The sequence below is a fragment of the Cebus imitator genome, unplaced genomic scaffold (genome assembly GCF_001604975.1).
Source record: "Cebus imitator isolate Cc_AM_T3 unplaced genomic scaffold, Cebus_imitator-1.0 Scaffold412, whole genome shotgun sequence".
Classification (NCBI taxonomy): domain Eukaryota; kingdom Metazoa; phylum Chordata; class Mammalia; order Primates; family Cebidae; genus Cebus; species Cebus imitator.
The window spans coordinates 1,822,182-1,839,403 of record NW_016107727.1 but is presented as its reverse complement, the minus strand read 5'-3'; the positions used below and the strand labels follow the sequence as shown (position 1 = coordinate 1,839,403).

Sequence of the window (17,222 nt, the reverse complement as noted above, 5' to 3'; positions counted from 1 at the left end):
TGAGGCCTAGACTGCTTTTCAAGTTTTTTTAGGGCCCTAGAGCACTCTATCCCACAATGTTGAGTCTTTCCTGACCTCAGGTTCTGACCTTTGGGATGGGCAATTCTCTGGCTAAGGCTAGTCTAGATGCTCCCTCTGCGGGTACCGGCTGAGTTCTGTCTAGTGTTGCCTTCCATTGTTACAGGGCAGCAATGTACTCTGTACTCCAGTGCTAAGTCGCACAATCACTGCACTCTCTCTCCCCCCAAGTGCACAGATTCTGTTTTAATGCCAGCTGCCCACTGCATGCCAGCTGCCCACTGCATGGGTGATGTCATCAGTTCGAGACTCTTTCCCTCCCACTTAAGTGCCTCGTTCACTGTTGTCAAGTTAAAACCAGGTGCTGTGATTGTTCACCAGTGTTTTGGTTCTTTTGAAGTTGCCTTTTTGTGTAAACAATTGTTCAGTTTGGGGTTTCTGCAGGGAGGACGATTGGAGGAAGCTTCTGTTCGGTGATCTTGCTCACCCCCTTCTGCTTTATTTACTTTGGAGTTAATTCATGCCACTGCTACAATTAAATTTGATAATGAGGCCAACAAACATATGAAAAAATGCTCATCATCACTGGTAATTAGAGAAATGCAAATCAAAATCACGTTGAGATACCATCTCACACCAATTAGAATGGCGATCATTAAAAAATCTGGAGACGGCCAATGCAGGAGAAGATGTGGAGAAATAGGAACACTCTTACACAGTCGGTGGGAGTGTAAATTAGTTCAACTATTGTGGAAGACAATGTGGTGATTCCTCAAGGACCTAGAAATAGAAATTCCATTTGACCCAGCAATCCCTTTACTGGGTGTATATCCAAAGGATTATAAATCGTTCTATTATAAAGACACATTCAAACGTATGCTCATTGCGGCACTGTTTACAATAGCAAAGACCTGGAACCAACCCAAATGCCCATGAATTATAGAATGGACAAAAAAATGTGGCCTATATACACCATGCAATACTGTGAAGCCATAAAAAATGATGAGTTTGTGTCCTTTGTAGAGACATGGACAAATCTGGAAACCATCATTCTCAACAAACTGACATAAGAACAGAAAATCAAACACTGCATGTGCTCACTTTTACGCGGGTGTTGAACAATGAGAACACATGGACACAGGGAGGGGAGCATCTCACACTGGGGTCTATCGGAGGTGGCTAGGGGAGGGACAGTGGGGTTGGGGAGGTTGGGGAGGGATAACATGGGGAGAAATGCCAGATATAGGTGACAGGGGAATGGAGGCAGCAAACCATATTGCCATATATGTACCTATGCAACAGTCCTGCATTATCTGCACATGTACCCCAGAACCTAAAGTACAGTACAAATAGATAAATAAATAAAGTATATTCACAAGTAAAAAAAAAAAAAAAGAATCATCTCTTGTGCCAGAATTTTCAGTGCTTTGGCTGCACAAGTTTTGCCTTTGGTCAACTGTATGGGAAAAAGTTTAAGTGCTAAAGTAATTATTTCTCCCCAGGTTTCCATCAGATTACTAAATAAATAAAGATTATTTTTTCTCCACTTTTCCCCTGTCTCTCTCTCCCCAGTATATTTGTAATGAACCCCACCACAAACATTTGAACTCTTGCAAAATGGTTGTCTTACTACCAGGAGTTAATAAGCATCACAAATTTTGTCCTAGCTTCAAGGTTGTTCTTTTTAAAATAGCATTATGGCTTTCAAAATTTCGTAATGGTGCTTTAGGTGAACTAAAACAATGATATCTAGGTGGAAGGGTCATGGAGTAAAACATTAATCCTTTTTGTTCTTAATGTCAATTGGTATTAAGAAAACTTGAGCACAACACTGAAAGTCCCTTCTCCATTGTATAGAAATTGACTTTTAGTCTGTTTCACTTTTATCACCATCAAACATATTGCAAGTAAAATATTAGAAGCACATGGATAGAAGGGATCACAGGAGGTCATCTTGTCTATCCATGTAAGGACTATTTGTGAACTGCCCCAGAAATATTTTTATCAATTTTCTCTTAGTAAATTCTCCAAGGAAAGAAATACACAACCTCCCTTGGTAATATGCTGCAGTAATACCTTCTATTTCCTGTTGTCCTAGACTCTAGGACTAAGATTGCAGAAATCTGACTGACCACTGAAGGATTTCTTTTCACCTCTTTTTTATGGTGAAGAGGGAGATCAGATTCTTGAAACTGTGGAAGCAGAGGAAATCAAGCACCATAAAACACATGGAGAGCCAGTAGTTATCAAATTAATATATATTTCCTAAGTACCCACCGATAAAATGTTCAGCTCTGTAGAGGACAAGGCTTTAGTCTGAAAGAGCTTACAGTCTATTTTGTTTTGAAAAGCTTAGAATAAGTCAGATGATTTTTTTTTTTCTTTTCTACTTCTTTTTTTAGGAAGCATTTTGTATATTGCTCCTGCTGTGGATCAGTACACTGTAAGATCATGTAATAAGGGAAATATTCCTATATGAAACTCGAGACTTACTGAATTAAAACTAATTTTAAAATCAGTGTTTTAAATAGTCTTTTTAAAAAAAATTTTTTTTTTTATCTGAGGCAGGGTTACACTCTGTTGCCCAGGCTAGAGTGCAGTGGTGCAGTCACAGCTCAGTGCAGTCTCCAACTTCTCGGTTCTAGCAATCTTCCCATCTTAGCCTCTCTAATATCAAGCCTGACTGATTAAAAAATTATTTTTGTAGAAACAGGGCCTTGCTATGTTGCCCAGGATGGCTGGTCTTGAATTCCTGTCCTCAAGTGATCCTCAAGTCTTGGCCTCCCAAAGTGTTGAGATTAGAGGTGTGAATCACTGCACCTGGCCAATTTCTTTAATAAGTAATTCCCTAAAGCTCAATTATTGGGAGTTGTTCATTCATGATAGTTGATGGTGTTATAAATGAAAAAATAATTACATGACATAGTTAATGTAATACCCAAAGCAGTGCCTTTAAAAGGTTCAATTTCAAGAACAATTTGTCATAAAAGTTTAAATTGTACTGCTTGCTGTTGTGGAAGAAACATTGCTGTTTTAGAACCCTGTACTGAATGCTGTGACTTTTTAATGCAGTTAAATGCTAATTTATTAGAAATCTTTGTCATTATCAGTATGCTAATTAACCAGGAAATCCTGTACTGGGGAGTAAAGGGCCTTAGGGAAATGGGTTAACCGCGGTTTCATCCCATTCCCTAACCTCAGTCACCTTGTAAGATAGAAATGACCTTAACTCTACTTCCTAGGAATGTTAATTAGATTTTTAAAATGTGATTAATAGCAAATACTTTGAATTTCTTTGAAAGAAATGACTTTTTTCGTTAGCAGCCCAAAATAAATTTTAAAACCCCAATATGACTACTTTAAAATACAATTTATGAGTCAGGAAGACAAGCTGAGGTACAGGTCATGTGCTTAACCCAAAACCATATAATTGCAGGCAATACTAGGAGTGAATAATGAACAAATACTAGAAGCATCATTACAGGTCACAATTACCCTGTGAGATTAAGATAGTTAACTACATTGTATAGAAACAGTTTATTTTGAGCCTCACTTAGGATTTCATTGCATTTTTCTTGAACTACATTTTTTCACATAGTATAATAAATGGATTATGAATCATCCTTTGGTCAGTCATTTTTTGTTTTTGTTTTTGTCAATAGTATTTTTCTTTTTCCTCAACTTTGGAGTTGGGAACACTTTTTTTTCCCCCTAACTCACTAGAGATACCATGAAGAAGGTGTTATTTGTTTTTGGAGTTTGCTGATTAAAAGCCGACTCAACCTCGGTCTTTTTTTAAAAAAAAGATGATGGATCAGATAATTGTTTGATGAATGATATGCAAAACTAAGATGGCTTTCTCATAAAAACCCTGGACAAGTAGAGACTATATTTCACTCAACACCCAGGCCTTCTTTGAAGCCTTTCAAACATGAAGTAAGTTCTGCCATCTTCAGTACCATTTTTTTTTAACCGGCTCTTTAACCATGGAGAAGCATAAATTTTATCTTTCAACAAAAATAAAATTTGATAGGATCTTCAATATTAGGGGAATAAGTGTTTTAGCATAGCCTAGATCAAGAGATTATTTTATTTTTATGTTTTATAATTTAGGGGGTACAAATGCAGTTTTGTTACATGGATATATTACATAGTGCACTCACCACTTAAATAGTGTACTTTATACCCAATAGATAAATTTTCATCTCTCACTCTCCTTCCTCCCTCTCATCTTTAAGAGTCCCCATTGCCTGTTGTTTAACTCTGCATGTCTATGTGTACTCATTGTTCATCTCTCATTTATAAGTGGGAACATGCAGTATTTGTCTTTCTGTTTCTGTATTAATTCACTTAGGATAATGGGAAGTTGCATCATCCTTTTTATGGCTAAGTAGTATTCCATGGTGTATATTTCTATCACAGTTTCTTTATCCAATTATCTGTTGATGGGCACAGGTTGATTCTGTGACTTGGCTATTGTGAATAACACAATAGCTAGATCCAACTAATTTTATTTAATTAAGACTAAGGAAACACAATGATCCTAGTTGAACTGTTAACCAACATTATGGGTCACTACTAATTATATTGTAAATAAATCCTAGGCCTCAGAAAGAAGAATGATGCTATACCTTGATCTAAGTGTTGGCAGTAAATTATTTTTTCTTCCGAAGAATGAAGTTTCTTTTTACTTTACATAGCTTTCATTTTCGTGGTGAAAACATTTAACGTCTACTCTCCTACCACTTTTCAAGAATACAGTACATCATCATCAACTGTAATCACCATGCTGTACAATAGATCTCTTAAAGTTATTCCCCCTATCTAATTGTAGTTTTGTGTCCTTTGACCAACTACCCAACCACCTCCCATTGACACCTCTAAAAATTATTCAGATAGGTTGTTCCATTGTTAGACAACTCTAGTTAATACATACGATTTAAAATTAAACCAAAATGTGCTTCTGTCTAACATCCACCCAGTGGTTTGGATTTTTGTATTCTGAAGTAAACCCTCTCCTTGCTATTAGAACCCTTCACCTATGAAAAGACCCCCGTCATGTCTCCTTGCAGTTTTCTGAAAACAGCTTTTGATTACCTGTCTAAAGACTGAACATTCCCAGTTCTTTCAAACTTTCTATATGATGCATATATTTTATGCCCTTTACCATCTTGGCTGCCAGCTTCTAATTTGAGCCACCCTAATATTTTTAATGTATTTAATCCAAAAGCCTTCAGTGTAAGTCTTCCATGTAGTCTTGTGTGTGTGTGTGTGTGTGTGTGTAATATATATATAGATATATATTATACATATAACATTTATGTATATGTAAATATACACACATAAATTTGTAAAGTTTACATATACATATAAGTATACATAGATAAATTTATATATCATATATACATAAATTCATATATACATATAAATATATGTAAGCAAATATACATAAATTCATATATACATATAAATATATGTAAGCAAATATACATAAATTCATATATACATATAAATATATGTAAACAAATATACATATATATTTATATATGTATAAATTTATATATTTATACATGTATCTATTAAAACAAGTGGTATACTTGGATTTTTCTTATGACTGAGACTCTGATGATAATGATGCCTAGAGTAAATGTGATAGAAGGAAGAGCTATGCTTCTGATTCATAGTTAAGTGGAAAATGATTTTCAAATCCCTTGCTTTCTATTGGGAAAGCTTGGGAAGAAGTATTTTTATGATCAGAGGCGTACTCTTGTTGTATTTGACCGGAGCGTAGAAAGTTATCACCAAGACAAAAGTATGCCAGATTGCAGGGTCATTTATTATGCCGGCGACCACAGAGGACTCACGTCTCTCCAACCTGTGGTGCCAAAAGGAGGGTGCCACGATTTTTTATACCCGAAAAACCACCTTGGGAGTGGGGGTGAGGGGCGGGGATGGGGATGAAAAGGTTTCGGACATTCCAAGGGCTATGGGGATTCTGTGATTCACCTCCTGGGTGGAGACAAGGGCGGGGGTCTCCGGACATTCCAAGGGCCAGGGGACTTTTGTCATCTGTTTGTTACTTCAGTGGTTTACAGAAGTCAAGATACACATTTGTTTACGCATTGTCTGGGTGGTGGTAGAAGTCACAGATTTTAGCAGTTACTGATAAGAAAAGGTAAGCAGCTTTACATAGTTTTGCAGAACAAACTAGCAGTTCTATTTACAGAGGCCAAGGACAGTAGTTATTGTGAGGAGAATGGGGCAGCCATTTCAACTTATTTAAAAAACAGTTTTGCATTTTATAAAATAGTTTTGCTCCGGTTCTGGTTCTAGGCCAGCACAATATCACACTCTGACTACATTAACTGGGTGAATTCATTGGATGAATTTGCACGGGCAAGTACCTGTGTACAATCACAGTGAGTTATTAGTGTTAGGGTCAACTGTGGTAGATAGAAAAATGACCTCCTAGAATTGTTCACATCCTAATCCCTAGAACCTGTGAATGTGGTACCTTAAATGGCAAAAGAGATTTTGCAGATGTGATTAAATTAATGATTTCAAAAAGGTAGATTGTCTTGGAATATTTGGAAGAGTCCAGTGTCATCACAAATTTCATTACAAAGTGAAAGATGGAGACAGGAAAATCAGTATCAGAGTTATACCAAATAGGAATGATTCTATAGATATTTCTGGCTTGAAGATGGAGGAAGGGACCTTGAGCCAAGGAATGCAGACAGCCTCTAGAAAGTGGAAAAAAGAAAGAAAAAAATGATCCTCTCCTAGAGCCTCCAGAACAGAACTGAGCCCTGTCAACACCTCGATTTTAGCCCCAATAAGACACATATTGAACTTTTGACCTCCAGAAGTTTAACATAATAAATTTGTGGTGTTTTAAGCCACTAAGTTTGCGATAATCTGTGACAGAGGCAGTATGAAACTAATATACCAATGTTCAAATTAGTGCCACTTTCCCTGGACATACTACAGGGAATTGAAAATAGGCGGTCCTAGAATATTGCCAGTAATGAAAAGAGGACAATATTTCTATAAGGAACCGTGGAACATTTTTCCAATGATCTGCTCATTTTGCAGTTATGTGGGACTATGAACGGAAGCCAAGAATATCTATTTGGCATCACAGGAATTGTGCCTTTCTGCTTGATTTTGTGAGGGAGACACATCATTCTAGGCAGGGTCAGTATTTTATGGATTATCAGTATGACTTAATCTCTTAATGAATGCTTTTGAACTATGTAACAGAGAGAGTTCTAGAGATAGTTTGGCAGAAGAAACAAAACACAAGCCTATTGTGAAGGCTAATCCCAATGATTTTCTGCCTCAAAGGAGATTTTAAGCAAGTCTTGCTTTTCTACACCTAAGATCTTTGTGAATAAACTAATGTGTCATATTTGTCATTATCTAAGGCAATTAGCATGCTGTGTAATAATTGTCTTATTAGTTCCTCTCAAAGCTTTATGAAGAAGAGAAGCCAAAGGAAATTTAGTTTATATGAAAGGTAGTTTGGCATCAGTGAATGACAGATATTAAATGACTAGTCTGAAATGGCATATATTAAATGATTAGTCCTGAAATTAAATGACTGGTCCTGAAATTCTTAGAGAGGTAGTAACAGAGTGAAGACTAGAATTTTACTTGTTTCAATGAATATTTTAGATTGTACTGTCTTTCACTAGAGTAAGGAAATATATTCCTAGGTGATAGTTTATGTCATTCATGGTAATAACTTCTGATGTGAAGGGAATTTTTAATGTGATCTTGTCTAAACTCATTTTATACGTGAAACTGAGAGTCAGAGAAAAGGAGGAGCTTGATCAAGGTCACATAGTTCACTGGTGACAGCACTAGGAAAACATGCAGTTCTATATAAATTGTTGATATTAAACTAAAAACTAAAATTCATAATTTAAATGGAATCTTCCAAATTATTTACAGAGGTAAAAATATTTTGTGAGGTGGATTAGGGTAGGATAAGTATAACAAATTATCTGATTTATCTAGATTTTTGAAATTTGCAATAGCTGAATTCAATAGATAATTACCAGACCTCTTTTTCCCTTCTTGAGTTGTAGGTCTGGCTTTAGCTTTTACTCTACCTTTTGGTCTATTGGTGGTCATTTTCAAGCTAGAATTTAACACAATTTATTTTTTTTAACATAAAAATGTTTTGCTCTGTTACAAATTGACAAATACTTTTTATCTATATTTTCATTATTATATGTTTGTCTAAAGAACACTTTTATTTCATATCATGACATTAATATTCTGGTTTAACAATATGCATGTGTGTGTGTGTGTGCACATGTGCACGTGTACCTGTGTGTGTGCGTGTGTCTGTGTGTGTGTGAGAGAGAGAGAGAGAGAGAGAAACAGAAAGAGAGAGAAATTATTATTATTTTTTCTGAATCTCAGAGTCACACAGAAAACCAATAACAATCTATCACAGCTGTATAGCTGTGAGCAAGTCACCCTTGGCTTAGTGAATCAAGAATAAATGTGCTTGGATTCAAGTTTATTCCTGAGGTAGGCTGAATAAATGGCCCCAAAATCTGTTCAGGTTCTCATCTGTGGAACCTGTGGATGTACCTTACATGGCAAACAGACTTTGCATGTGTGATTAAATTAAATATAATGAAAAGTGCAGATTATTCTGGATTCTCTGGATGGGCCCTAAATGTAATCATAACAGTCTTTTTAGGAGAAAGGCAGAGGGAGATTTTTTATGATAATGGGAAACAGGAAGCATAATGACGTAAACAAGAGGTTGAAATGATGTGAGGAAAGAGTCATGAGCCAAGAAATGTAGATGGGCTCTGAAAACTAGAAAAGACAAGGAAAATGTAATCTCCCCTAGAGCCCTCAGAAGGAAAGAGTTTTACCACCACCTTGGTTTCGGCACTGACTGATTTCAAGCTCTGACTTTTAGAGCTGTGTTGTTTAAGCCACTAAATTTGTGGTAATTTGTTAGAGTGACAATAGGGAAGTTAATAGAGTTGTTGGCTATGCCATTTCTAAATCATGTATCCTTGCTCAATTCACCTAACTCAGTCACTACTTTTGTTCCTTTTAAATAACGGTGGGCTTAGCATTGCCCATATTACAGATCTTTCACGGTTGTGAAAGTTGTACCTGAAATTGTGAAGTTGTACCTGATATAAATATTACAGATCTTTCATGGTTGTGAAAGTTGTACCTGAATTGTGAAGTTGTACCTGAAATAAATACATTGGACTTTTCTAAAGAATGGTATTCTTGTGAAAAACCGGAGCATCAAAAACCAGTTACTGAGTCATTGGTTGTTAGACCTAACACCAGTTAGAAACATGGTGCAAATTTTTCAGTCACTTTATGGATTTGAAATGGCTGCATTTTATTTTGGTCTACAAAAGATTTCCAGATCCATTGCTAAAGCCACGAATTAGTTTCCTATTTAACAGTTGCATTTTCATATCTTTACTTAAAAACAAACAAAATGTTCTGTTCCACACAGTTCTTGCCCCATATGCCCTTACTTTGCTGGGTCTATTTGAGAACAGAAGGTCTGTCTCGTCACTTGCAAAACCTTAGAGCTCAAGTCCGTGTGAAGAATGTGCAAAAATTCTTACACTGTTGGGACTGCGGACTGCTTCCTAGCCAAAAGGAAATCAGTTGTCTTGTGTTTTTACATTTGCGTTAGAAATGAGTTCTTTTTTTGCTTGCTATCTTGATAAGCCTCTAAAAGACATAATGATTCCATTTTCTTTTTAAGTTTTAAATAACAATAATGTTTACTTGCAAATACTTTTTAAATAATATAATTTTATCTATTTTTATTTGTTGTTTTTTAATTCTTGTAAGCTGAATGTGCTGTTACATAGCCTAAGCCATGAGTGGGCTAAGTATATTGGTGAACTAATGCCTGAAGTATTAACCCATATGTTAACACACTTCATTTCTTTCTTGGATTTCTGCACTCTCTGGTGAATTTACACAAGTTATTACAAAATAAATTGTGATCACATTGCTTCTTGTTCCCTTATGTATTGCAGTGAGTACTCAGTTTCAGATACCAGGGCTTAAAAAAATAAGTATAATGATTTCATGTAAGTATGTATGACCTTTTCTAGTGGTGCTTCATATTAATGGTTTTAAATGGAAAAATGGTCCATGTAAGGAGCCATAGTATTGCCAATTAAAAATGTCAAACTCTGTAATATTTATGAAGAGGTTTATTCTGAAACATATATAAGTGACCAATGGCCCGTGACACAGCCCTCAGGAGATCATGAGAACATGTGCCCAAGGTGGTTGGACTCCAGCTTGGTTTTATATATTTTAGGTAGACATAAGACATCAGTCAATACACGTAACATGTACATTGATTCGGTCCAGAAAGGCAGAACAAGTGGAAGCAGGTTCTGGGGTGGGGGGCTTTCAGGTGATAGGCGGATTCAACGATTTGATTTTCTGATTTGCAATTGATTGAAAGAGTTACTATCTAAGGATCTGGAATCAATAGAAAGGAATGTCTGGGTTAAGATAAGTGGTTGCAGAGACTAAAGTTTTATCATGCAAATGAAGCCACCAAGTAGCAGGCTCCAGAGAAAATAGCTTGTAAATGTTTCCTATCAAATTTAAAGAGCTTATTTTATTGGTAATTTTAAAAGGGAAGAAGGTATAATGAGGCACGTCAAGGTCTCCCTTCCCATCATGGCCTGAACTAGATTTTCAGGTAATAACTTTGGAATGTCTGTGGCCAAGAGGAGGGGTCCATTCAAATGGTTTATTTTTGGTCTACAGTATATAGTTAATTCACATTACTTTGTTCATATGTTTTGGGCATTTAATGTAAATTCATTTCTCAACAAGTTACATTAAGAGCTCTTTGCCACAAATGACTTATAGCTGTGACATATGAGCCATAGCTTGTGAGTTACACACAGCATCTAGAGGGTTTAAGATTTGATATTACTGAAGTTTGGAAATCTTGAGTGTCCTGAGTAGAATGACAGTCCTCTTTTAAAAAGAACCTGGAAAATTGGATTGTTCCTTTTTAAAGAAGTCTGTGATCCACTAATGTCTCTGCTCCCTAGAATTCGTGTCCAGGGGTTATAGAGCAAGTGTCCATGATTAAGTGACGTGGAGTTATCAGTAATTAAGGAGATTCTGAAATGAGAAAAGTTTCCTTAGCCTCCTCACAGGATGTGTGATGGGGGTGTGGATCACTTCTTCAGTGTCTCAATGCTTAAACCTCTAGTGCGAGCATGCAGATGGGCAGGCTGTGGGGCTCCGACCCCATGGCAGTGTCTAGGGGTGAATGTTTACAGCTAAAGCCCCAGTGGGCATGTGTTACTGTATGATCCTTCAGTTTAGCTGTCTGTAGGTGGCTTGTGTTAGTCGGCTCAATTAGATCCTCTGCCTTATCACAAGGACAGTGGGCTTTCTGTATGTCGAGGTTTCTTGCCTTGGTGTACCAGAAGAATCAGATCACATGTGGGCTTGGAGAATGAGGAGAATGTGTGCAAGGTTTTATTGAGTGGAAGTAGCTCTCAGCAGATGGCTGGGGAGCCAGAAGGGAGATGGTGTGTAAAGGTGGTTTTCACCTGGATTCAGGCTGCTCAGTGGCTGGGCTCTCCTTTGACTATCCTGGCCAAACTCCACATCGTTCTGCTGGTTGATGTCTTGCCAGTGTCTATTGGTGTGCTCTTACACTGGTGCGTTCCTTTCAACATCCAGATGCTTGTGTGCTCTTCCACCTATGTGTTCCTCTTGATGTCTAGCTGTTTGTGTGTGTGCCCAGTAGGGTCTCAGGGTTTTTATGGGCACAGGATGGGGGCCTGGTGGACCAAGGTGGTCTTGGGAAATGCAACATTTTGGCAGAAAAACAGAAATACCTGTCCTCACCTAGATTTGTGGGCATAGGCCCAGGAGTGGACCCCTAGTCAGAGACCATGCCCTTCCCTTCCCAGCACTTCCATGCTCCCCTTCTGTATCAATTCTAGGCATGTGTTGTAGTGGAAGGGACATTGAACTTGGAGTATGAAGTTCAGAGGTTGAGTGTGAATTCCACCATTCATATCTGTGTTAGAGGTCCTTTCATTTCTGAGAACCTCAGTGACCTCAACTCAAAAATGACTATACATTAAAATACTACTGCTCCACCTATTCCATGAGGTTGTCATAATGAAAACGATTATATATTCATTATTCACCTATTCATCAACAAGTATATTTTGAGCATCTTCTATGTGCTTGACTTTGTGAGAGGCCCTGAGGATTGAGTGGTGAACAGGATCAACATAGACGTAGCCCCTACTTTTATTAAGTTTACATTCTACTGGAAAATACAGACATTAAAGAAGTAAACACATAAATAAATCTGTAATTATGACTTCTGATAAGTGCCTAAAAGAAAGAGGATGGAATTTAGCATGAGGGTGTAACAATAAACTTACCTTAGATAATGTCATCAGGGAAGATCCCACTCTGGAGGTGATGTTTAAACTGAGTTCCAAAGGAAATAAGAAAGAAACAGGTATGTGATGTGCAAAATAATAATAATAATAATAATGGTAATAATAATAAATAAATAACATTTCAGGCAGAGGGCTAGCAATTGAAAAGACCTAGATGAGGAAATTATCTTGGCATATTTGAGGAACGCATGTGATCCCTGGTGTGGCTAGAACAGGCTGAATAATATGTAACAACATTAGAGGGGAAGTCAGAGGAGAGAGCAAATAAAGCCAGTGGTGAACTTTATAAACTATAAAATCCTATATGACCTAAAGTGGTGGTGGTGTGACTGGCAGTACTATCGTCAATGTGACATTCCTGAGTTCTTTCATCCCTGTTATGTGTGGCCCCAACTAACTCTTGACACATGAAGATAAGTCTGTGGATTCCTGTTTTTATGCTTTGACTCTGAGCTAAATTGGGTGAAAGCTGGATTCCCCTAACTTTGCTTAAGATTAAAAAAAAAGTCTTAGGTTTCTTCTACATGAGATTTCCCCTAAATGAGATTTTTCATATCTTGTTTTTCCTAATTGGGTCACTGAATCAGGGTGCTCATTAGAACAATATTTTGATATGTAGAAATAAGGCAAATATGTTCACTAGTTGGTGGTCTGTGGCTCTTCAAGGAGAGAAATCAGAAAAACCAGGTGGGATTGTCCTCGGAAAAAGTTTATGTAGAAATAGATTTAAATACTATTTTAGTAGAAGCCTGTCAGTAAAAGCTTTGTTCACTCTTAATATTTTAGGAAAAAAAAAGTTTCCGCCAATAAGAATGACACATTTCTTCAGATGCGCCTCTAAAACGATGGACTTACAGATAAAGTTTTATTTGTAAATTTGGAGTCAAGGGTATACTCATCACTCCTGACTCAGTTTACCACTTAAAAGAGTTGTGAAGTGTGGTATCATTAGGCTTCTTTTTTAAATGAAAAGAGTCCAATTTAATTTTCTCCATGATGTTAGCCTTTGAAGATGTCAGTATTCATATTAATCACTTTTAGAAGAGAAAAATTAGGATATAATTTTGGATACTTTCTTTTTTAAAATCAATGCTGGCTGAAACTAGTGATCTAAACAAAGTAGTAAACTATGTTATAGAATTTTGTCCTTTGCTAGAAAGCAGTCTACTAACCAATAGCTATTATCAATTTAACTGTATTGCTATCTGTTAAATGGTGATGATCAACTTCGTGATTAACCTGTCAAAATTTTGCTGAAAAATTAAGTATAGTTACAGTCAAAACAGAGTATCCAATTTGTGCAAAATTAATGTGAGCTAACAGTTTTCAAAATGACTTTCTTATTTTTTAGAATACCACTGTGATATAATAAAAATACATATATTTTATCTTTATCCCTGTTTTTTGGCACAGAGATCCTAAAACCCTTGGAATTTCCTAAGCGATAGAGGAGTGTTTCTTTCAATCTACATGTTTTAAGAAGGAAAGTCTGGGTCATTATTTCACAGTATGAAAAGTGTTCATTAAAATGTACAGCTGGACTTCAAAAACACATCTCAGTTTGTACTAATGAGGTGACACTTGGAGGTGGAGAGGTCAGAGAGCTGCAGGATGGAGGCTGGTCTCCAGAGGGAGGATCTCCATAGAAACCCCTAAGCAACAGGGTTCTAGAAACTTCTGTATGAGTGAACATATCTGCATGCTGGAAGGGGGGTGCAACTTGATTTCGCAGGTACAGAGGCTCCGGCATTTGGGACCCTTCTGGGACAAGCCATATGTACCTATTCATCTCACTACTAATTTGTACCTTTTATAACAAACTATGGTAAGTAGAGCACTTTCCTTAGTCCTGTGAGTTGTTGTAGTGAATTGTCAATCCCTAGAGGGGATAGTGGGAACTCCTGAATTTTTAGTTTACCCGTTAGAAGTGTGAGTCACTAGAGGATCTCACTTTTGGCTGGCATCTGAAGTGGTAACAGTCTTTTGGGACTGAGCCTTTTAACAATCTAACATTAATTCCACAAAGATAGTGTCAAGAATCAAATTATGGGACACTCACTTGGGAGAATGGAGAATTGGTTATTGGTGTGGAAGGATGACACATATTTAGCTTCAGGAAAAAATAAGAATCTTTTCCATCTAAATTCCAAGAGTCTTCTTCAGTTCTGGTTTTGTAGCCTTTATCAGCTTCCATAGGTTATAGTGTCAATAACTCTAAGGAGAACCTTTTAGAGCCTATTCAGCTCATTCAGACTTATGGCAAGCCACTAGCAAACTCTAGTTGTAAAAGTGGAAGTTTTGGATCCTAAAACATTGCTGCTGTAGCAATATTTTCTGGGTCCTATCAAATGAAATTAATAAAATCATTTGTACTTAGCATCATTACTAGCACATAGTAAGTCCTAAATATATATTCATGTTCATATGTATTTATATGCATGTTTTTATGTGTTTCTCTATATGCACACATATCTGTATATGTATGTGCAAGTGTGTGTGTCTACACAGACATCCACACACATATCTCAAAGCCTCAGTAAAATCAGGGATAATAATACTTACCTAGCTGTTATAAAGTTTGAATGAGATAATATGCTTAGCACAGCGTTTAAAACAGTAACTCTTCTAAAGCTATATTTCATATTAGCATTTTTATTATTATTATTACAGGTATACCTTGTTACACTCATTTTGTCCCTAAAATATTTTACTATGTACAGCACCTAATGCAAGTTATTTAATTCCCTGTGAAATTGAGATCATAAATAGGGGTAATAGTATTACGTACACATCAGAGAATAGTTGTGATGACTAAAGATGAAGTCCTCGATGTAAATGTTGGGAAACAGCAACCATTCAATAAATAGTAGTGAATTAATAATTATGATGATGATAAGGAGGAGGAAGATGATGTCACCTGTCCTCTGGAAAAGAAATGTAGGCTAGCTGCCAGTCTTTCTGAATAGGAAGATTTTACTACTTAGTTGATACTTTCTCTGAATTGTTTCTGTTACTAAATTCAAACTTTTAACATGCCTACCCTGCTCTCCTTTCTCATGCCTTCTCTCTCATCCTTCTCTCTGTCTCACATTCTCTCATGCCAAAGTAAGCTGTTTCTTTGTGAAAGCACCTATGATGTAGTTTAGCTTACTATATTTGAAGTCTAGCTGTACATTTTGATGAACACTTTTCATCTTGTGAAATAATCACCCAGTCTTTTCTTCATAAAACATGTAGGGTGAAATCCTCACTATTTCTATGAACCAGCATCTGATCTTGAACTTTTATAACTCACCTCAGTCACTTCACCTGCATCTTGGCCCTGTCAGATCATGTCTTTATTTAAACGTTTGACATTTTGTTCTTTATATGTTTTTGCATGAGTTTTCATTTTGAAAACATTTTTTAAAGAATTTTTATCTCAACTGCTGTGGTTTTAGTGCCTTCTTAAATTTTATGCTGGAGATTACTACTGCCTTATTCCTTTCACTGGAGGGTATCATACAACTGTATGATATACAACTATATGATATGTATGCAAATTGGAATAGTGGGACTCAGCTTTTCTGAGTATGAATATGTAAATCTTCCATAAGAGTAGATGAATTTTTACTATCTATTGATTGGGAGAACAAATAATAATAATAAGCTACAATGAATTTGTTAGCACTTTGAAATGAGTTTGTATTTTAGTTTAAACAACAGCATCTACACATATTGAAAAAAAGTTGTGTGTTTAAGTGCAAGACTTATTTATTCAGTCTATAGACAGTGTTTTGCATACATAGAGCTTTGTAGACCCTTTACAACAACTCTGTTTCTTCCTCCCTATTCTCCATCCCCACAGAGATCTCTGTACCACAGCTTAGAAACCATTGCTGTAAGAATTCAGATATGAGGAAAAGCACTGTACCTAAAACATGTTTAGAGAAGATAGGACTTTGATATCCATGAGCATTTGAATACCTTGCCCAAAGTTATATATACCAATAACTTAGCAGAGCCGGGATCCATATCCAGAATTTCACATTGACACGACTTTGGAATGAATTTGAAAAATGAGTAGGAGAAAAGGAGTAAATGAATGTGGGAAGACATTCTATTTATTGAATGCCTTTGGGTGCCAAGCCCAAAGCCAGGCACTTTGCATTCCTCCTTCATGTAGTTTATGAAGGAGGTATTATGCCCATTTTACATATAAGAAAACTGAGTCTCGGAGCATTTGAATACCTTGCCCAAGGTCTTATAGTCAATAATTTTGGAGCCAGGATCCATATCCAGGATTTTACGTTTTCATTGTTCTACTAAGACAAGAAAAAGTCAGCCACTGTTAATGCTGGTAGAAAGTTTGAATTTGGCTGGGCACAGTGGCTCATGCCTGTAATCCCAGCACTTTGGGAGGTCGAGGTGTGCAGATCACGAGGTCAGGAATTCGAGACCAGCCTGGCCAATACAGTAAAACCCTGTCTCTACTAAAAATAATAAAATTAGCTGGGTGTGGTGGCAGGCACCTGTAATCCTAGCTACTTGGGAGGCTGAGGCAGGATAATTGCTTGAACCTGGCAGATGGAGGTTGCAGTGAGCTGAGATAGTGTCACTGCACTCCAGCCTGGGCAGCAGAGCTAGACTCCCTCAACATGAAAAACAACACCGCTAAAAACAATTCCTCAGCTTAAGTGATCCTCCAGCCTTGGCCTCCCAAAATGCTGGGATTACATGTGTAGGCCA

General features: G+C 36.8%; 1 protein-coding gene across 2 annotated transcripts in view; it reads left to right on the top strand.

The window, feature by feature from the left end:
- The window catches only part of SH3BGRL (SH3 domain binding glutamate rich protein like), a 105,260-nt gene that overhangs the window by 29,609 nt on the left and 58,429 nt on the right, over positions 1 to 17,222 (top strand). Inside the window, exon 1 of one of the 2 annotated variants that reach the window (XM_017509231.2) lies at positions 16,357 to 16,444. The exons of the other annotated variant lie outside the window; for it this stretch is intronic. Within the exon in view, the coding sequence (XP_017364720.1) occupies positions 16,415 to 16,444 (30 nt within the window). The 5' untranslated portion in view covers positions 16,357 to 16,414. Of the gene's footprint in view, positions 1 to 16,356; positions 16,445 to 17,222 lie in introns of those variants that run through there. 2 annotated transcript variants of the gene reach the window in all.